A 23,604-nucleotide genomic window follows, 5' to 3' on the forward strand; every position below is an offset into this window, starting at 1 on the left:
TCTTCAAAGCACTGCACAAAACCATATGATGCAGCTGAGGAAAATAAATAAATATTTTAGAGCTTTATTCATTTCACAACTAAGAAAATTTTAATAAAGCAAAGATTCAGTGTTTGCTGTAGTTTCCTGAACAAAATACGTTTATGTCTGATGTGCGCTGTAAGATTGTGTATTTAATTTGGCCAAATGAATGGTATAGAAGATTAGGTTTGTATCTAATTAATCTTTACACGATTTTCAAAATACAGGGATAAAATTACTACATCTATTTCTTTTTTATTTTATCAGTTTAATAATGCATGGCAAATGTGATTTGTAAGAAAACAAAGATACTGTGCTAACTGCTGTAATTATCTTAAACAGAAATAATGTAGCATGACAATTTAAAAAAAAAAACAGTACTAGTGCTATTTGTCAGGAACAATGGGATTGAGTCCCCTCATCTAACATAGCGCTAGTCAGTTCAGCCTTCAGGCAGGTTAATGAGCCCAGCTGGTTTATAGCAGAATGGCCTGATTGGCTGAAAGAAGCCAAAAGGCTGAAAGAAGCCAACAGGTCTCCATTTAAGCTAAGCAGCAGTTCCCTGGCTACTCAACATTTATGCCCACAGCTGTGACTGTGATATGCCCCTTGCTCCTGCCTTGTATTCAGCCTTCTTCCTGCCCTACTCCAATCAAGCCCTGCTCCCTTCCTCACTTGTGACCTTGACTCTGACCATTGGCTCCAGTTACTGACTTCTGACTCCAGCTCTGTCCTGTGACTCTGGCTCCCTGCTCCTGTCCCTGGCTTTAACCACTAGATAAGACTGCCCACATTCTGGTCCTGACACTGTTGATCATCAATTGTATGGGACAATAAAATATAGCCACTGTGGATAATCAAGTGCATTATTTGGTCTACATGTTTTATTGTAATGCGGCAAATAAAAGCGTAAGCCATTATATGTTGAACTGAAATGTATCTTGTCCTCAAGTTATTAGGCTTCCCTAATAATAATAATAGGTACAATCAAATGCAAAGGAAAAGATATGAAATATCAATCAGACAGCAAGGAGAAATTCTGAGGTACAACATATGGGGTATATTTAAAAAAATTAGATTTGGTGCAAAATGAAATGGCTTAGCTGTGTAGGCTTAGCTGCGTAGGCTCAGCTGCCTAATAGGGTTGGCAGGAGAAAGCACATCACACCTGGGTGCTCGCTATTGGCTTACTGTTCACTTCAGGAAGCAAATGCATAAAGCCACATGTAGTTTGGGTTCAAGCTATTTAAGAGACCATCTCCCTCCCTTCTCCCCATGCACTACTAGAACAGTTCAGGTCAGCTGATGAACTCTTGCTAATAATACTTATATTTGAATATTGAGTATTCTCAATGAATTCCTATCTAGAACTCCTTCCCACTGCTGTAACAGAGTTTGTGTTTATTAGTTCTCAAGGACTGTTGAAAATATCATCTATTTATTCATGTCTCTTCATAAGATTGGTTGGTAGGAATGGTTTTAAGGAAAGCTCTGATTTTTGACTGGGGATGTTGCCTCTTAGTTTATATTTTTTTTATGTATCAATGTCAGCAACAGTATATTTCAAATGCCTACATTTTCTTCTCATCTTCTGCTTTTACTGTTCTATATTTCACCTGTATAGTATAGATCTACAAGCCAAATCAATGCCCACTCCAGTGATATTAACCTAAAGTGACATACAGCTTCCTTTTCAAATGCTTTTCCTTCACGTGGATCTCAAAGGGGTTCAGCTCCAAATATCTTATTCAGACGTTTTGGTATAGTTGCCATCTTCATACACTATTACAGTATTTGACTTTAGAACAGTTCATCAAATTATTGTGGATAATAACAGAATGCAACACTATGATTAAATAAAAGCTCTGTGTAAACTCAAAAGCTTCCGTCTCACACAAACAACAGTTGGTCCAGTGGAAGATATCACCTCACACACCTTGTCACACTATGGTTAAGTGATACACATCATATATGAAACAGCTGTAATCTCATCTTTGTACAGTGTGTTTTTCACCATGATATAAGTACATACAAGGCCAGCTGAATGCAAACTTTCTTAACCCACATAATTCTTAAAGTGTAACAAAACTGGGACCCAAACAATTTGGTCTCTATCAGTCTCACTAAGGCCCATTTTATTGCACTCCAATGAATTATCTCCTTTCTGCTTCCCTTCCCCCTGCCCCCACTTTTTTTCCTTCATCTTTGTTCATGTCATCCTTTTCCCTGTCAATCCTTTTCTTTCTTTTCAACTATTTTGAACAGCTTCAGTAGAAGGAATGAAAAATTTCTTACCCAATAATTTTCTGTTAGCAGCTTCTCTTCTCATTTGTAACTGATGGGTTAATGCCCCCCACCTTTAGAATTTGGCGGCAGCTTAATATTGTTAATAGAGTCTCCAGGACTAAGCCCCACCCTTATGTTCAAGCCAACAGAAGAGTTCTTCCAAAGCTGTAGAAACACTCCAGCAATAAATTATTTGCATTAGGACAACCTGATATAATGCATTAATTAACCTCAAGAGAATTATATGTTTAAGTCTTCCTTGAGAGAAAATTTTCAATTTGTATTCTGGTCATTTAGAAGACTACCAGGGTGGGCTGAATGAGGAGAGAAGCTGCTAACACAAAGAAAATTATCAGATAAGGAATTTCTCATTCTGTTTGCACAGCTTCTCTCCTCATTCATCACTAATGGGAAGGAGTGAGCAGTGAATCAAAGAGGTGTGCATGGATGTGGGGAGGATAAGCCTATGCATGACACCAGCAATTCTAGCCATTGAGGTAATTGGCTGCATGACCATTGCCAGGAAATGACTGATGCAATGAAGTATTGGATCTTGCAAATATTTACTATGAAGGTAAAATTATGGCCAGGAACTTGTTCGCTTTGACCCGTCTGAGAAATTTTTTGTGTTAGGTTCAAAAGCTCGTCTTGATTTTCAAGAATTGGTGGGTATGAATCCTTTCCATCAACCATCCAGTCACAAATTGGTCTGTTTCTCTGTACAGGGCACTGATTGGGATGTTGTCCATGCATAGATATAGAAGCATAACTTGCGACTTGTGCCTTGCTGAGACTACTGCTATGTATTTAAGACTCTGGGTGAGGAGGGTGCATCAGGAAGAAGAGTTTTGTACAGGAATTGTGAGCTCTTGTTGATGGTTATAAATTAGCCATCAACAAAGCTCTGGAACAGCCTTCCAAGGGGAGCAGTGGGGGCAAAAAATTGAACTGGCTTCAAGACTTAGCTTGATAAATTTATGGAAGGGGTGGTATGATGGTACTACCTACGGTGGCAGGTAACCCACAGGCAACTGCCAGTAGCAAAAGTTCCAAATGGCCGGTGATGGGACACTAGATGGGGAGGGCTCTGAGTTACTATAACAACTTAGCTGGGGAAGGCTCAGACATCTACCTCTGATTATCTCACAGTAACTCTCTCTGAACTCTCTAGATACATAATATTTCTAGCAATAGACAGATTATATCTCATTTCTCATGCCCAGTCTCAGCCCTATGTATTAAATTTTTATCAGATATCAGACCCTGTAGGAAGTTACTGGAAATGAGGCGGTATGATCAAGTGGACCATGGTAATAACTGATTTGTCCTGATATATTTTTAAAACTTTAAATTATTATGTTTTAAAACTACCTGACTACTATGTAGTGCATTCCTCCTCCCCTTCCCCCCAGCCCTCCCAGCCAAAGCACCATTCTTTCCTCTGGGATGGCCAATGAAGGGCACCCTCTAGAAAAGTGCTAATAATCATCCACTGATTAGCCAGATATATTAGCAGTCATGGTAATACAAAATCTTATCCTTCCTCCCTCTTCATTTGTGATGCAGCCTATATCTCCTGGAAAAACTTTAGATATCACCAACCTGAGAACAAAGATCATGAGCGTTAAATTCGGCAGAAAATGCAGACATTTTGTAAGCTCTATTTGTGAGCTCTCTCATGCTGCTGTTATAGACATTTTGCAACATACCTTACTACTGCAAGACACCCTTCATATCCCCTCCTAATTTACCTACCTCAGAAAATTAAATTTTCACATTCAGTTTTCTTGTAAGAAAAAAAATCTAATCAAAATACAATTGAGCAGTCCTTAATTTTACTTCCAAATATCAAGCCAATCTTCCTTAACCTCTTAAGTGACTTTTTTTCTTTAGATTATTTGTGACGATGACATTTTAATTTTCATCTTTACAAAAAGAATGGTAGTATGCACATTGTGCTGTATATCTACCGAGCAATAGGAGTGCCCCTTCATGGGACAATGTACATGCTGCACATTGTGAATCTTTTAATGTGGAATTTGATGTGGTTCCATGCTTCACCTGAAGAATCAAGGCGCTATTTGATTTGTCTTTTATTCCTGTTACTCACTGAGTTTTGAACATCTAAGCACTATCTGAAAAGTGTTACAGTGTTTAATATAGACACACACATTTATTCTTCTGTTTTTATTGTAGGGATAATTGAAACAGGAAATTTAACAATTGACCTAAATATATCCACTGCACCAAGCCTGCCAAACCTTTGACATCAGCAGGCCAATTTATATATAACCACTTGAAAAATGCATGTTTGTCTTTTTTACACATGCTATTTGGCAAGTTCTTGGCAGATTACCCATAACAAGCAGGTCACTTATCTTAAAACAAAGATTATCACTGCCTTCTGAAAGCCAGAAATGAGGTGATTCAGGATAGAGATCAGAATCTTAATGCCTTGGTTTGCTACAAGTTCCCTAATGGACAAAATGCAGGCTAATTAAAGCACATGGAAAGGAAGCACATCTCTATCAGTCTAGCAATTCCAGGTATGGGATTTATTATGCAAAAAGCAATCTTTCATCATTTATACTACCAGAACATGGGAGCAGAAACACACAAATCTGGTGAATACCAACCACCAGTGCCAATGGATTAATACATGCTCTTTAACCTGAATAAAACCATCATAATGTCAAAGACATACTCATTGAAAATAAGGTTTTATGCTTATACATCTGCCCAATACAAACACCTGCAATCCATATGAAGAAATGTTTTTGAAGGTCAGAAACCATTGGTTCATTTGAGATCAATAAGAGAACCTCCATCAATGGCACCAGCAGCAGCACATTCTGCTACACCCTGAGATATTCAACTATAAATTGAAACCTTGTGAATTAGAGACTGACATTTTACTGAGATTATACATGTCTACACTACCACTTATGTTGACAAAATTTATGTCACTCAGAAATGTGAAAAAACGTCCCCCTGCGCAACATAAGTTTTGCAGCGTAAGTGGTAGTGTGCACAGTGCTATGTCGGTGGGAGAAGCTCCTGCCAACATAACTACTGCCGCTCATTTAAGGTAGTTTAATTATGTCGACGGGAGAGCTCTCTCGTGTCAGCATAGAGTGGCTATTTGAGCGATCTTACAGCAGCACAGCTGCATCATTTGCAGCTGTGCCACTGTAAGGTCCCTAGTATAGACACAGCCTTTGAGTATAGTTACCCACGAATTCCTCACACAATCCTCAGTCTCTAGTAGCTGTTTTGGTTGCACAAGAAGCTGTTCATCTAAGTTTACTGTAAACGGCAATATTTCACAATAGCAAGTTGACAATGTCTGTAGGAGGCAGAATAATGAAAGTGATTGTTAATAGCAACAGAAGGGAATTAAATCACATGTCTGAACAAAAACTGGAAACGGTTCTCTTCTGAGGTATTTCAGTATCCACTCACTTCTCTTTATCTCTATCCATAACACTGTGTTCTCCTGCAGAAGACTTGCTTTTCATGGAGATTCTTCAAAATGATCAACTATTTCCTTAACTTGATAGGCTGCTTGTTTCCTGAGGAGTCCCAACACAGCCAGTCTGTTCCAGTGAAGTCACAAGCCAGTCCAGGACAAATGAACACAATATTCTCTTTAGGCAATTTCTTTTTATTTTCCCTTTTAGATTCAGACATCTCACTGTGAGAACCATTCACTAAACAGTGAATACCAATAAGCATTCAGGCTTTTGATTAATCCATTGTTGAAATAATCATAAGAGGAAGAAAACTTAACAGGCTGTTCTACCCATATTTAAAATTTTCTTCCAAACTCAGAGCTTTCCTCAATGCCCAAATGGAAGGAAAGGTGTATTCCTTAATGATGATTTATGGGAAACTTTATGCCATAATAGTGAATCCCAGACTTCAGGGGTTCTCTTTTATAAACGTTTCATGATTCACAGCAGTAGGCTCAGTGTATTTACTAGAGTAATTCAGAAAAAAAAGTTGACTTTCAGCAATATTTTAAATACTAACATCTGTATTTAGTGTTTTAAACCATTGGTTTCTATTTTACTTTTGCAATTGTTTTAACTATTTGCAGCATCTTCAGAGCTGTAAGTGGTGGGTTTTATAAATGCCTTATTACACAATGAGAACCAACACAGCTACCACGAGCACAATTCCATTTAGTTTTGAACAGAAAATGAACGTATTAGATCAGAACCTCTGGTGTGATCATAAAAATCACTGAAATTCAGAGACTCCAGAGGTCATCTGGTCCAGCCCCTTGTGCCGAGACAGGACGAAGTATACCTACACCATCCCCGATGAATATTTGTGGCAAATTTACCATGCTGATTTATGCTATGCATATCCTGGCCCTCAAGCAGCTTAAATGGCTTGAGTTAGTGTTAGCCCATCCTAATGTAAATAGTGATCCCCTGGTTGCATACTCTCAACACAGGGTGCTCTTGTACCACTCACCCTCCCTATTGCTGGTATAGCAGGAGGAAGGAGGTGTGTGGATGAAGAAAATGAGGTGTGGCTGGGAAGCTGCTGTACTACACCGATCAGCTACTGTACCTTTGATGTAGCCCTGGTGCTTATGAAAATGACAGCAGCCCCTCAAGCTACTGCAACACAGTGGGAAAAATCAGCAAAGAGCAGCAGCAGCAGAATTAGAGAATACAACATAGAATCAGATTCACAATAAGGGCATAAGTATTTCATATGTTACATCTAGTGGCTCAATCTAAATGTGCTGCTGAATACCTCCTGTGAGATACTGAGTCCCCACAATTCCCCTAGGAAAATGGAGCAACTGAGCCTGTTCAGCACTACTCAATATTAGCCCCTTGTTTTATATAACATTTCTTGAAAAGACAATTTATTTTTTGGCAATTTGATTTTTCTATTCATGATACAAGTTTGTCCACAAAGAGGCTATTAATATTATTCCTATTAAAATTAACTTTTGTTAAAAAAAGTCTACACAGGAAAAACTTAAAGAAAAATTTCCAAACTCTGATATTGTCACAGAAATACAATAGATAACCTCAATTTTTTTTAGATACAGTAGTAATGCTACCATGGTCTGAGTTACTTAACATGACTGCATCAATCCCAAAACTTTCCATGCCACTTTCAAAGAGTATTTTAAGCAAAATCTGAATTATTCTAATGTGTCTATTATTTTATAGTTTTAACATCACAAATAAATCAGCAGTACCTTGAATGTTACAATTATTAGTTTCTCTAGTTAAGTAAAGGTTTTAATACAAATGTAATTCACAGATTGTTGTGATGTATTTGAAAATAGGGTTTGTGTGCTAACTCCTGGTGAAGCGAGGGAGTACTTCAAGGGAAGATTTTGAACCTGGACACGGAGATCTTAACATGAAGAGAAAGTACTAGATGGTGGTGTTCTATATTTTGCAAGAGAGGGTATTTTAAGCATTGAGAAATACAAAGACACTTTTGGTCCAGTTTTACATAATTTTTTTGGCTCGCATCCCACTTCTAAGAAACTACACAACGTAATAATGAAAAAACAAAAAACCTGCTTTGTCTCACATCCTAACAAAAAATAGCTTATAAACTTTCATAGTTCAAATGTAAGAGATACATAGACCTTTTATGAATCAATTCTTATATGCTTCATAAATCAAGGCTGTGATTCTTAAACATCACCCGATAATTAAATTTTATGTGCAGTACCTACCTATGTCATATGCCAGAAAGTCAGCCGAAAAGCACTTTGCACCATTACTCAGAGAAGTATCATTATGGGTGTTTCCGCCAAAAATCAGCAGAGCTCCACTTATTAAGACAGCTGAATGAAGATACTTTGCAAAACCACTCTCTTTCAAAATAGTCCTAGAAAATATAAGAATAAAATAATACATTATAATATATTAAAAGCCTATCGCTTTTATAATAGATAACAGTTATAGCTAGGGTTCCTACATAAAACACAAGAAAACCAGTAAAGTTAAGTAGGGTACCCAGTGAATATAATATAAATATGCTGATCATTTCTGAGATAATAAATTTGCTCATATCATAATAATGGTTTCTAATTCAATTTAAAAAATCAAAATCATAACATACATTTTCTTATTTTACCAACTGATTTATCTAAAAAATTAGATCACCTAATGAATTACTCAGGAAATATGCTTGCCTAAAAAAAGATTAACTTTTAACCCAACATTTCTATTAGCATGTGCACACGTAATTTTTTGGCTAGAGAAAGAACAGTTATTCTCCTTTCAGATATGTTGCATATATCCATTCTGCTAGGTGTGTGCGCATTTCATGCACTGGTGCCAGGGACCTACCTCTAGCGGCTCCCACAGAGGCAGCCATGCCTGCACTATGGTGTCGCTCATGGTGCAAGCAAAAGGTACAAAGTGCAAAGCTGCCATGCCCCCCTTTCAATTCCTTCACACCAGACTCTTAGATGAAAGACTCCAAAGTATTGGGGATGGAGGGTGTGTCATGTAATGGACATGTGTAGAGCCCCGCATGGGGGGGCGCAGCATGCTCGGGGCAGGCAGCAGGTCGGAGTCAGGGCTGTCCAGCACCCGCTCGCTGTGCTGCTGCCTGTCCAGCATCTTGGGCTCCTCGGACAGCACCAGCCTCTCTACCATAGCCCGGCCCAGCAGCACTGGCTGCGCTCCCAGTCCCAGGCCTGCCCCTGCCATGGGGATTGGAGCGGCAGGGCCCTGTCACCCCACCCCTTCACCCCACTGTGACGCAACATGCACTGCTGCTGTCGTGTGCCGTCGCTCGTGAGCCCCTGGGAAGCAGCACGTGATGCAATGCCCCTTCCCCCCACACCCTGCCGTGCCACCCCTTCTCCTCTGAATCTCCCTGTGCTGCCCCTTACCCCCAGTTCCCGCCCTCGCACTGCCTCTTCCCTGCAAGTCACCCCCGCATCCCCCGTTGCTAGCCCTTGTGAGACCGCCTGCTGCTGCAGGTGCGGATGCAGATACAGGTAAAAGACAGCTAGCAGATCGCTGGTTGGATCATGGGTTGATCTTGGCAAATGCGGATCCACATTTTTGTATCCGCACAGGGCTCTAGACATATACAATATAGCTCAAAGAACAACAGTTACAAAAGAGGAGTGACCACTCTTTCTTCTTTTAGTGATTGAATATTTCCATTAGACTAGGTGACTCCAAAGTAGTTTTCAGGAAGGTGAGGCTAGGAGTCTCATTGGAAAAGGGACTGCAAAACTGTTTTCCCTACAATAGCAAAGGCATGGACTGTGAACTACATTACTAGGGCATTACCCAGAAAGGCTGTGGATGCTGAGTGAGTTCTGGCTGAATGCACAGACTTTTCCATACGGGTGTTGTAACATGACAGTGCAGCTGGTGATCCACTTGGAGAGCCATTATGCTGTTGCAGTATGTCTCCTCATTAATTATGCATGGGAAACTAACAGTTGGGAAGAGAGCCAAAATGGCTTTGGTTCTGTCTAGATAAAAAGCCAGGGCTTGGCAAACATCCAAAGGGTGGAGCTTTTGTTTGTCTTTATGGAAATGTAGCTTTGTAAAGAAAACTGGTAAATCTTCTTTGTAAAGATGACTGGTTGAGATGAAAATCAGACTCTCCTTTGGGAAAAAACGTAGGATGTGGCCTAAGCTATACCTTGTCCTGGAAGAAAACAAACAGCGTATGGAGGTTCTGTTACTAGGACATAAAGAAAAGGAGTACTTGTGGCACCTTAGAGACTAACCAATTTATTTGAGCATGAGCTTTCGTGAGCTACAGCTCACTTCATCGGATGCATACCGTGGAAACTGCAGCAGATATTATATACACACAGAGATCATGAAACAATACCTCCTCCCACCCCACTGTCCTGCTGGTAATAGCTTATCTAAAGTGATCATCAAGTTGGGCCATTTCCAGCACAAATCCAGGTTTTCTCACCCTCCACCCCCCTCCTACACACAAACTCACTCTCCTGCTGGTAATAGCTCATCCAAAGTGACCACTCTCCCTACAATGTGCATGGTAATCAAGGTGGGCCATGTCCAGCACAAAATCAGGCTCTCTCACCCCCCCTTTCCCCCCCCCCGGGGGGCGGGCACACACACACACAAACTCACTCTCCTGCTGGCAATAGCTCATCCAAACTGACCACTCTCCAAGTTTAAATCCAAGTTTAACCAGAACGTCGGGGGGGGGTAGGAAAAAACAAGGGGAAATAGGCTACCTTGCATAATGACTTAGCCACTCCCAGTCTCTATTTAAGCCTAAATTAATAGTATCCAATTTGCAAATGAATTCCAATTCAGCAGTTTCTCGCTGGAGTCTGGATTTGAAGTTTTTTTGTTTTAAGATAGCGATCTTCATGTCTGTGATTGCGTGACCAGAGAGATTGAAGTGTTCTCCGACTGGTTTATGAATACTATAATTCTTGACATCTGATTTGTGTCCATTTATTTTTTTACGTAGAGACTGTCCAGTTTGACCAATGTAAATGGCAGAGGGGCATTGCTGGCACATAATGGCATATATCACATTGGTGGATGTGCAGGTGAACGAGCCTCTGATAGTGTGGCTGATGTTATTCGGCCCTATGATGGTGTCCCCTGAATAGATATGTGGGCACAGTTGGCAACGGGCTTTGTTGCAAGGATAAGTTCCTGGGTTAGTGGTTCTGTTGTGTGGTATGTGGTTGTTAGTGAGTATTTGCTTCAGGTTGCGGGGCTGTCTGTAGGCAAGGACTGGCCTGTCTCCCAAGATTTGAGAGAGTGTTGGGTCATGCTTCAGGATAGGTTGTAGATCCTTAATAATGCGCTGGAGGGGTTTTAGTTGGGGGCTGAAGGTGACGGCTAGTGGCGTTCTGTTATTTTCTTTGTTAGGCCTGTCCTGTAGTAGGTAACTTCTGGGAACTCTTCTGGCTCTATCAATCTGTTTCTTCACTTCCGCAGGTGGGTATTGTAGTTGTAAGAAAGCTTGACAGAGATCTTGTAGGTGTTTGTCTCTGTCTGAGGGGTTGGAGCAAATGCAGTTTTATTGCAGAGCTTGGCTGTAGACGATGGATCATGTGGTGTGGTCAGGGTGAAAGCTGGAGGCATGTAGGTAGGAATAGCGGTCAGTAGGTTTCCGGTATAGGGTGGTGTTTATGTGACCATTGTTTATTATTATTGGATGAGCTATTACCAGCAGGAGAGTGAGTTTGTGTGTAGGGGAGTGGAGGGTGAGAAAACCTGGATTTGTGCTGGAAATGGCCCAACTTGATGATCACTTTAGATAAGCTATTACCAGCAGGACAGTGGGGTGGGAGGAGGTATTGTTTCATGATCTCTGTGTGTATATAATATCTGCTGCAGTTTCCACGGTATGCATCCGATGAAGTGAGCTGTAGCTCACGAAAGCTCATGCTCAAATAAATTGGTTAGTCTCTAAGGTGCCACAAGCACTCCTTTTCTTTTTGCGAATACAGACTAACACGGCTGTTACTCTGAAACCTGTTACTAGGACATGCAGTTCTCCTACTCTCCTCGTGCTGTGATGGTTACCAAAAAGCTACCTTTGCTAAAAAGTGTAACCCCAAACAGGAAGCTAATGAACCCCATAAGTACTGAGAACTAAAGGGGAACCCCATAAGTACTGAGAACTAAATTCAAATCCCCATGTGCAGCAGGGTCGCTAATGGGTGGAATCATCCCATCTAGGTCTTTTGAGAACCTGTAGTCATTGGTTTAGAGAAAAACAGTCCTCCCCATGATATGGAAGTGAAACACTGAAATTGCAGCCAGGTGCACCCTGATGGAGCTGACAGTCAAACCTGACTCTTTCAGGTGTCACAAATAGTCCAAGTTTTTTGAAGCATAGTCTGCATAGGCCAAGGACAGTCCATGTTTAATTGCCCAGATAGAAAATTGCTTCCGCTTACTAAAGCGAATAGCCATTGTGGATAGGTTCCTACTATTAAGTGAGACATTTCATAACAAAGTGCCTCCTCAGGGTCTAGCCACTGAGGAACGAGGCCATGAAGTTGATGGTTTGGGTGTAACACCCAACTGTGATCATGCGATATCAGGTTCTTGAGTGGAGGCTGGGGAAGAGGTTTCTTGACTGACAGCTTGCAGAGGTCTGAATACCACAGTTGTCATGCCCAGGGTGCCACAATGAGTATCATTTTGTCTTGGTCCTGCTTCACCTTGAGGATGGCCTTGGAAATAAGTGGTATTGGGAAAAGGGGATAGGAGTCGAGCAGGTCCTTGCCGCAAGGGAAAAGAAACACCCCTGAGATAGACCCTGGGCTGTGGCCTGCCCTCAGACAGAACTGGGAGCAGTTCTGATGGGTTGTGATTAAGTCCACAGTTAGGATTCCTCCTATTTGAACCACTGATCTTAGAATAAGTGTGTTTGGGGACCACTCATGATGCAAGGTGAAGAATTTGCTTAATCTGTCTACTATGACATTGTGAACCCCCACAGGTGTGATGCTACAAGTGACAAGGAATTTTATATGCAGAAGTTCCGCAGCCTGACTGCCTCCTGGCAGAGGCTCTTTGATGTGGCTTTCCCCCCTGCTTATTAATGCACAACACTGATGTGGTGTTATTGGCAAGTATTTGGACAGCTCTGTTGTGTAAATGGGTAGGAACTGGTGACCCTGTATGGAGTTTGCCCGTAGCTCTAGAATGTTATGTGCAGTCCCATCTCTTGATTGGACCACAAGCTTTGAGCTTGCCAAAATCCCAGATGGTCTCCCCACCCCATAACTGAAGCATCTATTACTCAAGTCATGGAAAGAAAAGGCAGGGAGAAGAAGTCTCCTGCAGACGTTGTTGTGGCTCATCCACCAATCCAGTGAGGATAAGATTTTGCCAGGGATGCATACCAGTCCATCCAGGTGATGTATCTGAAGGCAGTACACCGACCTGAATCATGACTGTATCCCTCTGAGATGAAGTCTGGCATTTGGGTTCATGTAATTGCATGCCACCATACGCTCCAGGAGCTTGAGGCAATTTCTCACTGATGTCTGAGGGGCACACAGAAGTCTTGGATGGCTAGGAGTCTTACTGGCGGGAGAAAGGCCCTGCCTAGGATTGAATCCAGAACTGCACCGATAAATTCTATTCTCTGGAGGGGCGCTATGGTCAATTTCTATCTGTTAATTCCAAACCTATGCATTAAGCAGCTAGAGTGTTTCATTAATGTATTTCTCCACCCCATGAAGGGAGCAGCTCCACAGAAGCCAATCACCCTGGTACGGGTACATCTGGGCATCCAGTGGTGGAGGCATGGAGCCACCACTGCCATGCATTTCATGAAAACCCTCAATGAAGATGATAGGCCAGAGGGTATAACTGTAAACTGGTCCCCTCTTGCTATGAACATGAGAAATTTCCTGTGGCCAGGGTGAATGGCTTTATGCATGGAAATATGCGTCCTTTGAGTCTAGGGCAGCATACCAATCTCCTGGATCTAATGAAGGGGTAATAGTTGCTAGGGAACATGCAGAACATGCAGAACCAAAACTTCTTGATTTATTTATTAGGTACCAAAGGTCCAGAATAAGCCTGAGATCCCCTTTTGCTCTGGGTATTAGGAAGTACTGATTCAGAGGGGTACTTTGGCGTTTCCCGAGAATGTAGATTCCACTCTTCTTGCCTCAAAACTGATTTGAGAGAAGAGTCCCTGAAAAGGGACAGGGAAGGTGGGAAAGACAGGAATTGGAGGGTATATCCCAATTCCACCAAGCTTAGCACCCAATTGTTGGAGGTGATGGACTGCCACACACTTAGAAAATGTGACAGCGTGGTCTCATGGGGACTGAGGGGAAGCTTGTAAGATCTGGTATAGTTTACATATTGTCCTTGAGGAAGAAGTCAAATAGGCTGTTAAGAGGCATGCAACTGCCTGGATGAGGAAGCAGTGGATGTGGGTGGGGGGTGAAACTTTGTTCTCTTCCCAGCTGATCTAGAGAGACCCAGGGATTTCAACACTGCCCTTTTAAATGTATGCAGTGCCTTATCCATTTCAAGGAAAATAAATCACAGCCCTTGAAGGGGAGATCTTCAGTGGTTTGTTAGACTTTGGCAAGAATTCGCAAAGCCTGGAGCCATGTATATGGTGCATGGTTACGGCTATTGCCATGACTTTGGCAGCTGAGTCCACTGCAACCAAAGAAGCATGTAGAGCAGACCTTGTGACTGTATAACCTTCCTCCAGGAGAGACTGACACTGAGCCTTGAAGTCCTCAGGAAGTTTTATTAAGGAATTTCAAGATGGCATCCCAATATGAATATTCACAACAGATCGACAGAGCCTGATAGCTTGCTTTGCACCATTTTAATCCCTCTGCTGAATATATTTTTCAGCCAAAGAGGTCCAACTTTTTTTTGCATCCTTATCCTTACGAGGCACTTTTGCTCTGTCTTGGAAGTTTATTTTATTTTCTGCTGCCACCACTCGAGAGAATGGTGTGGCATTTTGATAAAACTGCTCATACACCTGAGAGGGAATCTGGGACTTGTGCTCTGTGAGCTTTTTCATTGGCATGAAAGATGTTGGAGCTTGCTATAAAGTTTAATAGACTTACAGGCTGCATAGCTGCTTCATTTATAAGAAGAGAAACTTTCTATGACCTAGCTGGGTGTAAAATGTCTGATCTTGTGAGGATTTTCTTTCACAAGCTGTATTTATATAGCCATCCTTCTCAGGAGTGCCTGGTAGGCCTTAAAATCATTCAGTACCAGAGAAGATGATTTCAGTATCAGGGCCTCATCTGTTTAGGAAGATGACATATTCAAAGGGGGGGTTGGGGCTGGTTGAGAAATGCAGTTGCATAAGGCCTGTCTGAAGCCAACAACGGACAATCCTGAGCCTTGGCCCCTCAGTGAAGGCTGATATTGGAGTCAAGCAGCCTACCAGTACTGTAACAAGGAAACTTTGCCCGTGGGGATATATTTCAGTAGTGTAGCAATTGGCTGGTACCGACATCCAATGGTCTATCAGTTTCGGGTGGCAGTATTCCTTCCTCTGGGACTAGCTTCTGTAGTGCAGTGGAGATGATAATCTAGAATCCAGAGGCATCCCTCATGGTATCCAGTAGAGACAGTGATGGGGCTGGCACGGTAACAGAGGCCAAGTGTGCTTAGACTCAGCCCTTCAGTCTCTCAATCTTCTCTTGTCAAGACAACTCCTATGAGAGCAACAATGATTCCTAGAGGATGCCCTGGATTCCTGTACTGGGAGACATAGGAGAGGAGAAGGAGTACTCCCCAGACCAGGAATGCAAGGTATCAGAGATAGCATTATTGGAGATTGGGAGTGAGAGTACCAATGATTTAGATAATAGCATAGAGAGTACACTTATAAAGTTTGCAGACAATACTAAGCTGGGGAGTGTTGCAAGTGCTTTGGAGGATAGGATTAAAATTCAAATGATCTGGACAAACTGGAGACATGGTCTGAAGTAGATAGGATGAAATTCAATAAGGACAAATGCAAAGTACTCCACTTAGGAAGGAACAATCAGGTGTACACATACAAAATTGGAAATGACTGCCTAGGAAGGAGTACTGCAGAAAGGAATCTGGGGATCATAGTGAATCACAAGCTAAATATGAGTCAACAGTGTAATGCTATTGCAAAAAAAAGCAATCATCATTCTGGGATATATTATCAGTAGTATTCTAAGCAAGACACGAGAAGTAATTCTTCCTCTCTACTCCGCGCTGATTAGGCCTCATCTGGGAAACTGTGTCCAGTTGTGGGTGCCACATTTCAGGAAAGATGTGGATAAATTGGAGAAAGTGCAGAGAAGAGCAACAAAAATGATTACAGGTCTAGAAAACATGACCTATGAGAGAAGTTTGAAAAAATTGGGTCTGTGTAGTCTGGAGAAGAGAAGACTCAGAGGGGACATGATAACAGTTTTCAAGTACATAAAAGGTTGTTACAAGAAGGAGGGAGAAAATTTGTTCTTCTTAACCTCTGAGGAAAGGACTAGAAGCAATGGGCTTAAATTGCAGCAAGGGCGGTTTAGGTTGGACATTAGGAAAAAATTCCTAACTGTCAAAGTGGTTAAGCACTGGAATAAATTGCCTTCGGAGGTTGTGGAATCTCCGTCATTGGAGATTTTTAGGAGCAGGTTGGACAAACACCTGTCAGGGATGGTCTAGATAATACTTAGTCCTTCTTTGAGTGCAGGGGACTGGACTAGATGACGTCTCAAGGTCCCTTCCAGTTCTATGATTCTATGATAACAGTCATATCAAAGGCTTCCTGGCTATCAGCACCATGCACTGAGGCACAGCACTTACTGCTGGTCTCTGAGCTGGCTTCATAATCAATGGCTGCTGTACCAGACCTGAAGATGCTGGTACCATAGCAGACCCAAACACTGAAGGCAACACATGCACTTCATGAGGCAGCTCCAGCAAGACACTATCAGTCTGAGCAGCTGGTGAGGGCAGTACCAACAGGCTCATGAGATCTTTCTCAGCTCTGTCGGCCTGTGGTATCAAGACAGGCCTTTGTTCTGCTGTGATCAAGGGTGACCACTCTAGTGCCTTCTCTAGGAAAAGCAGCAGCCCTCAACAGTCCTGGCTTGTGAAACAGAGTCAATGGCTCTGCCCTGATCGAACAATTATGGAGTGGTGTCACAGAGCAGCAAGCCAAAGGGCTGAGCTGTACCTTTGGAACTGGCATGGCTAGAATCCGAGGCCAAAGAGTCCTGCACTGAGGATTCTGATGATGCAGAAACCATATCTTGCTTTAGCTTTGGAGGCCAAGAGAGCTCTGAGAATTTAGGTCTCTTTGAGGAATGCCCTGGTGCAGTGTATCTCCTCCTTTCTCTGCCTTCTGGTAGGGCTGGAGGAGCATTCCTAGACAGATAGGAATCCCTCTAACAGATTGAGGCAGTAGCAATGCAGGGTAAAGGGTGACCTCCACAATGATGTAGCTGACGTGTTCTACTCTTAGCATCTTGCCCTTTTTGTCTTGGAGCCTGAGCAAAATAGACATCTGTCCTTGAGCTGACCCACACTCAAGCAGTTCAGGCAACAAGAGCGAGGGTCACTCACAGACACCAGTTTGCAACTCCCAGAACAAGGTTTGAAGCTGGGAGATATAGGCACAGGTTCCCCCAGTAGCTGGCACAGCCCAGAGTCCACTGATTTACTAATAAAAAGAATGAGGAGTACTTGTGGCACCTTTGAGACTAAAATGTATTTGGGCATAAGCTTTTGTGGGCTAAAACCCACTTCATCAGATGCATGCTTTTTCCACTGCCTGCATCCGATGAAAAGCATGCATCCGATGAAGTGGGTTTTAGCCCACAAAAGCTTATGCCCAAATAAATTTTAGTCTCTAAGGTGCCACAAGTACTCCTTGTTCTTTTTGCTGATACAAACTAACATGGCTACGACTCTGAAACCTGATTTACTAATGAGAAAGCAAGAGAGAAAGAGAAAGAAAGGCCCATTCAAAGAACATAAACTAGCAAAAAATACTAACTGGAAGTTCAGAGGAACAACTGACAGAATGTTCTGACCACTGAGCACAAACAGTAAGAAGAAATAGAAGGGTAGGTGTGGCAGCTCCATTTTTTATACCCTCAACTCAGAACAGGAGCAGCACCAGGGTCTTTTGTGGGAGCGGATAAGACCGCCAGTAAGGAATTTCCTCTACATTGCCTCCAATCCCAGGGCCCGATCCTACAAACCCTTATCCATGTAAGTAGTCAAAGAGGTTGCTTGATCAGACCTGTACAATGAATTACATTACTGTACTCTGCATAAATACATAATGAAACTGTTTTGCCATTAAACTTCACATTAACATTGCTCTGAGCTAACATTTTTTCTTTCTTTCTAATTGCATAACACAGTCTCCCTAGGGGTGCACTGATGTTTTTACCATCATTTTTACATCATTGTGAATCCCTTATGTGACAGTATGTCTCACTGCTTTGATATCATGTCAATCGACTAAAAAATTAGAGACATAATTAAACAAAGATAAAAATTATTGTGCGGAAAGATGCTGGGAGGTGGGTGTTGAACCTAAATACAGAATCTTGCCCTTCAAAAACCCTTTTTTGTAAAAATACCATAAAAGAAGACAGTAATGACTACCTGCAGTACCTAATTTTTTTTCTGTGATGCTAATAAAAGAGAATAAGTCAGCACATCCGTAAGCAAAGCCATACCTTTCAAACTGCTTCCACTTTTAGCCTCCATATTTTTTAACTAAGTGTGGGTTGCATTTGTTTTGTTATTTATAATGAATAAATTTTGCAGATAGAGCACGAAACACACACAAGTGTGTTTCGCCAACCTAAAATTAGCTTCACCTTTTAAATAATTTTGGCCTAACAACTTAATATTTTATGGCCAACATATTTTTCAATACATTATACTGCTTTTATCATTATTTATCAGTGTCCAAAATGTGCTAGATGCCTAGAGGGGTTCTCTATGTTTTGAATCTAATTACCCTGTAAGGTATCTACTATCCTGATTTTACAGGGGGGATTTCTTTATTTCTATTTACTTCTATTTTTATTAAAAGTCTTCTTGTAAGAAAACTGAATGCTTTTTCATTGTTCTCAGATCCAAGGGTTTGGGTCTGTGGTCACCTATGCAAATTGGTGAGGCTTTTTATCCAACATTTCCCAGGAAAGGGGGGGTGCAAGTGTTGGGAGGATTGTTCATTGTTCTTAAGATCCAAGGGTCTGGGTCTGTAGTCACCTAGGCAAATTGGTGAGGCTTTTTACCAAACCTGGTCCAGGAAGTGGGGTGCAAGGTTTTGGGAAGTATTTTGGGGGGAAAGATGCGTCCAAACAGCTCTTCCCCAGTAACCAGTATTAGTTTGGTGGTGGTAGCAACTTTAAATACTTACAAATAGGGTTATAAACATGAAAAAAAGCAGGAAAAGTAGTATAAGAACAAGGGTAACAATAATAAGATCACATGCTTACTCAGCTCAAAGAGGCACGTACACATCTTAATGGTCATGCTCCTTTTATTTTTCCCCACTCCCTCCCCTAATTTTTCATAGGTCAGACAGCAAAAGTTAGTTTTTAGGAGGTACCTGAATAAGGTGAGAGGTGGCTAGCAGAACAGGTTTAGGGAGGGCATGGTAAGGACGGGGTAGCGTGGGAAAAGGTGCAAATACGTCAGAGAGAAGATGATAAACCAGGTATTGTGGCTGAAATCCCCACTGTAGTGGAGCCAGGATGGAATGCAGAAGACGACTCTCTGCAGTATATACTCCATTTATGTGTACCACCATATTCTTCATTCTCTGCCCTATATTCTCCAGACTGAAGGCTGATCTATATTATCTACAGCTACAAACAGACTATAATGGGCTTTCTTGTATCTGGGGATTAGCCAGAGAGATCCCTCAACCACGTCCCTTACACCAGAAGTCAAGAGTAAGGGTGGTACAAAAGGTACTACAAGGACCTATACCACCAGAAAATTCCCGTGCACTGGGAGGCTGGGTTTAAGGCTACTAGAGCAGCAGCAAAGCAGTTTTGATAGACGTATGAATCTAGTCCAATATCTTCTTTTTCATAGTTATATAATAGTATTAATTGATTTTTGGTGTGTGTCCCCACATTTAAAATCCAATAAAATATTTAAATAAAAAACACATAGAAACCTACTATTGTTATGCCACGTTTATCAACAAAATGAAATGGCCAAGATATTAAACCCTGGAAATGAGGGTACAGAATAAACTAAATTATTCTTACAGTCCATTGTTGTTTATAAACTACAGTATGGATTCGATCCTGCAAGGTGTGATCAGCCCTGGTACTGGTGATTTCAAGGCAGATGAGGGCAATTCAGTACTTGCAGCACTTGCTCACTACATAGCATTCTACACATACCAGACCTCAGTCTTAAAAACATGTCTTTTGCCAACAGTTTTGTTCTGGAAGTAGGCAATTTTGGGATGGAAAGATAGCAAAGTTCAGAATAAACGGTAAGCTAAAATGTTTTTGGGTTTTGTGCCCACTGAAACTTATGTAAGTGTTGGCTCCTGTATTCATCCTCCACATCCTCAAATTCACTTTAAAATTTTTTTAAAAAGGATCCCTGTGTTCTCCTACATATATCAGGCAGATGTTGAGAAACTAACAAGACTTGAGCTTAACTTTTACATCAATCTCAATGCTTCTCTTTGTTCCATTTCAACCTCCTGCCTTCTTTGTATGTTATCTGTTTACAGTGTAAGTGCCCTAGAGCATAAATTGCTTTGTCTTCATACCTGTATGTTACCTTCCGGGCACAATGTTGGTGCTATAAAGCTAAAAACTAACAATGATACTTCAAAAGTTGCCAATAAAAAGTCAAGTTTTACCCAAAGATACCACAATGTGGTATTCTGAAATCCAGTTACTTTACACCATAAGTGTAAGAAAATTATACAATATCTCAGAGGCCACTGTGTGGTAACTGTGGGTAAGTGTTCACTTGTAATGTGGTATAACTGCTATAAATGGATACAGAATTAAAAAGGAAAGGAAAACTTTCAAAAATATCACAAAAGATAATGTACTATATATAAATGGACAGTCAATGTTACAATTAATTCCTGAAAACAAATGTTTACTTAACCTTTCTGTCACTGCTATTCTTTGAGATGTGTTGCATAAGTCCATTACACTGAAGATGTGTGCACACCTTGTTAAATGGTGCTGGAGAGCTTTCCCTACCAGAACATTTAGGGGCAACCCTAGCCATCTCTGAGCCCTCGTGCTGCAAAGTGAGTGTATAAAGGCAGAGTCACCCCGCCCCATCTTCTCAAAGAACAACAGTTATGGAAAGGTATGTAACCATTTTTTCTTCGAGTGCTTCCATATGCTTATAACACTGTAGGTGATTCTCAAGCTGTTACCCCAGGTGGTAGAGTTCAGAGTCATCAGAAGAGGTACTGTAGGACTGCCTTATCTTTATTTACATCATCTCTTGATTGTGCAGACAGTGCACGATATCTGTTGAAAGCATGCAAAAGGAAGTTGATGTGTGGTCTCAACTACATCTTGTCACTGTACAAACCCATGTACAGTGGATCAATTACCAATGCATTCAGCTCACCTACCCCCCACAGGAGGTGATGGCCACCAGGAAGGCAACCTCCACTGACAGGTTTAAAAATGAGAGCACGATGCCAGTGGTTCAAAGAGAGGGCCCATAAGCACAAACAACAACAACAAATTCAAATCCAGGAAGGTGTTGGGTCTTTGATGGGCTATTTAGTCCCCTCGCAGATATGGTCATGATGAGGTAAGTAAAAACCATCCTGCCATGTATGACTTTTTGGGGTTCACCCAGGCCAGTAATGAGTTCAGTCACTGTCTGCCTTGTAACCCTGGGGGTCTTGTGGCTGTGCAGCTTTTACCCAGAGCTGTGACCCCAGCAGCCAGCCAACAGCCCACAAGCCTCACCCTGGCTTTGTCCAACCAGGTTACTCCTTGCAGGCTGACCTTCGTATCTCTCACTGGACCCTCACAAAGAAAGGGCTCAATCCCTCTCACTGGACCCTCACAAAGGAAGTGTTAGGTTCACTGCCTTTACAGAGACAGTATAATACGCCAACCTTTTAGCTTTCTAGAAGCACACACTTTACTGAACTTATACAGCACTGAAGATTTCTAACAAAAGCAAAACAAGTTTATTAACAAAAATGCATGGATTAAGTGATGCCAAGGTAGAAATATTTACAAACAAATACAGTGAAAACATGTATCCTAAAGTCGAAAACGTAACCTAGCAAGATACAATCTTTGTTTAAGATGATTTTTCTCACCTACAGTTAGATGACAGCAGGTCTCTGTTTACTAGTAACAGCACAGGTCCTCAAGTGGATAGTTTACAGTTTTGAATACCACATCTGTCTCAGCCAGGCTGGGGCCATAAGGATCATCCTGCCATGATCTTTATTGAGCTTGAGGATCACCCTGAAAACCAGGGTTATTGGCAGTTATGCATATAGGAACTCTTTGTTCCACAGAAACAGGAAGGCATCTGATATTAATCCTGGGCTCACCCTGGAGCAAAAACTGGAACGCTTCCTATTCTGGTGAGTCATAAACTGGTCCACAGAAAGAAACCCCCTTCGCATAACACCAAGGCTAGCAAGTTCGTGCAGAGGGACCATGTGTTATCCAGACTGAATGCTCTGCTCAGACAATCTTTGAGGCTGTTTTGGTCCCCATGCAGGTGAGACCCTTTGAGAGTAACTGAGCTCCAAATACACAAGTTCCACAGCTTGATAACCTCTTGGGAGAGGCCAACTGATATGGCTCCTCCCTGTTCCTTCACAGAAAAGTCAGCAGTGGTGTTGTCTGAACAGTCTTACTTTGAATGTGAAGTGCTGGCATACCCAGAATATTTACATCCAATTTGGCCTCATATGCAGTCCACATCCCTGAATTCAAAGGTCACTGACATACGCTCCCCACGTGAATGCTGATGTGTCCATTACTGAAGTCTTGAAAAGGAGAGAAGGGGTGAAAAAGACTCCCCTGCAGAAGTCTTAGCTCATCCTCCAGATGAGAGATAACAGAACCCTCTCTGGGATTCGCACTGGCGTGTCTAGGTGATGAATCAGAGAGGTTCAGCCCAGCATGGGGAGTGACAAATGTACGTGCTGCCATGATCCCCAAGAAACAGACAATTCCTCTCAGTGATCTCAGGGTGGTACTGAGGGATGCTGAGAAGTCCCATATAGTTGGGAACTAGCAAGCAACTAGAAAGCCCTGGAGGAGATTGAAGCCAAAACTAATTCTATTACAATTAATTCTATCCTCTGCAAGTGCACAGAAGTTGACTTTTCTAATTGTTTCACTTTAGGTCCAGGATGTTGAACAGACAGTTATTTTCTGGACAGCGACTTGCACATGATGTATGGATCATCCACAAAACAACCAGTCTTCCAGATAAGGATACACACACATTTCTTTTGCATAAGAAAGCAGCCACTACCACCATTTATTTGGTAAGTACCCTCAGAGTGGATAATTTGTCAAAAGGCAGGATAGTGAACTGGTAATGGTCACCTCCTACAACAAACCTCAGGAATCTCCTGTGGCCAGGATAGATTTCCATATGGAAGTGGGCATCCAGTAAGTTAACATGCCGTTCTCCTAGATCTAGGGAAAGGGTAACTGTAACCAGGGATACAATGCAGAACTTCAACTTCCTGATGTATTTGTTGAGGTTCTGAAGGCCCAAAATGGGTCTGAGAGCTGCTTTGGGTATCAGAAAGTATCTGGAATAAAACCTCCTGCCCTGA

The 23,604-nt window shown here is 41.8% G+C and overlaps 1 protein-coding gene across 12 annotated transcripts in view; it reads right to left on the minus strand.

Annotated features, from left to right (window-relative positions):
* Nucleotides 1-23,604, minus strand: part of ATRNL1 (attractin like 1) — a 1,081,427-nt gene that overhangs the window by 869,080 nt on the left and 188,743 nt on the right. For all 12 annotated transcript variants that reach the window (XM_073354269.1, XM_073354267.1, XM_073354264.1 and 9 more), the window contains exon 11: nt 8,027-8,181. In XM_073354269.1, coding sequence (XP_073210370.1) covers nt 8,027-8,181 — 155 coding nt within the window. The remainder of the gene's footprint in view (nt 1-8,026; nt 8,182-23,604) is intronic.

The sequence above is a fragment of the Lepidochelys kempii genome, chromosome 7 (assembly GCF_965140265.1).
Source record: "Lepidochelys kempii isolate rLepKem1 chromosome 7, rLepKem1.hap2, whole genome shotgun sequence".
NCBI classification, from domain to species: Eukaryota; Metazoa; Chordata; order Testudines; family Cheloniidae; genus Lepidochelys; species Lepidochelys kempii.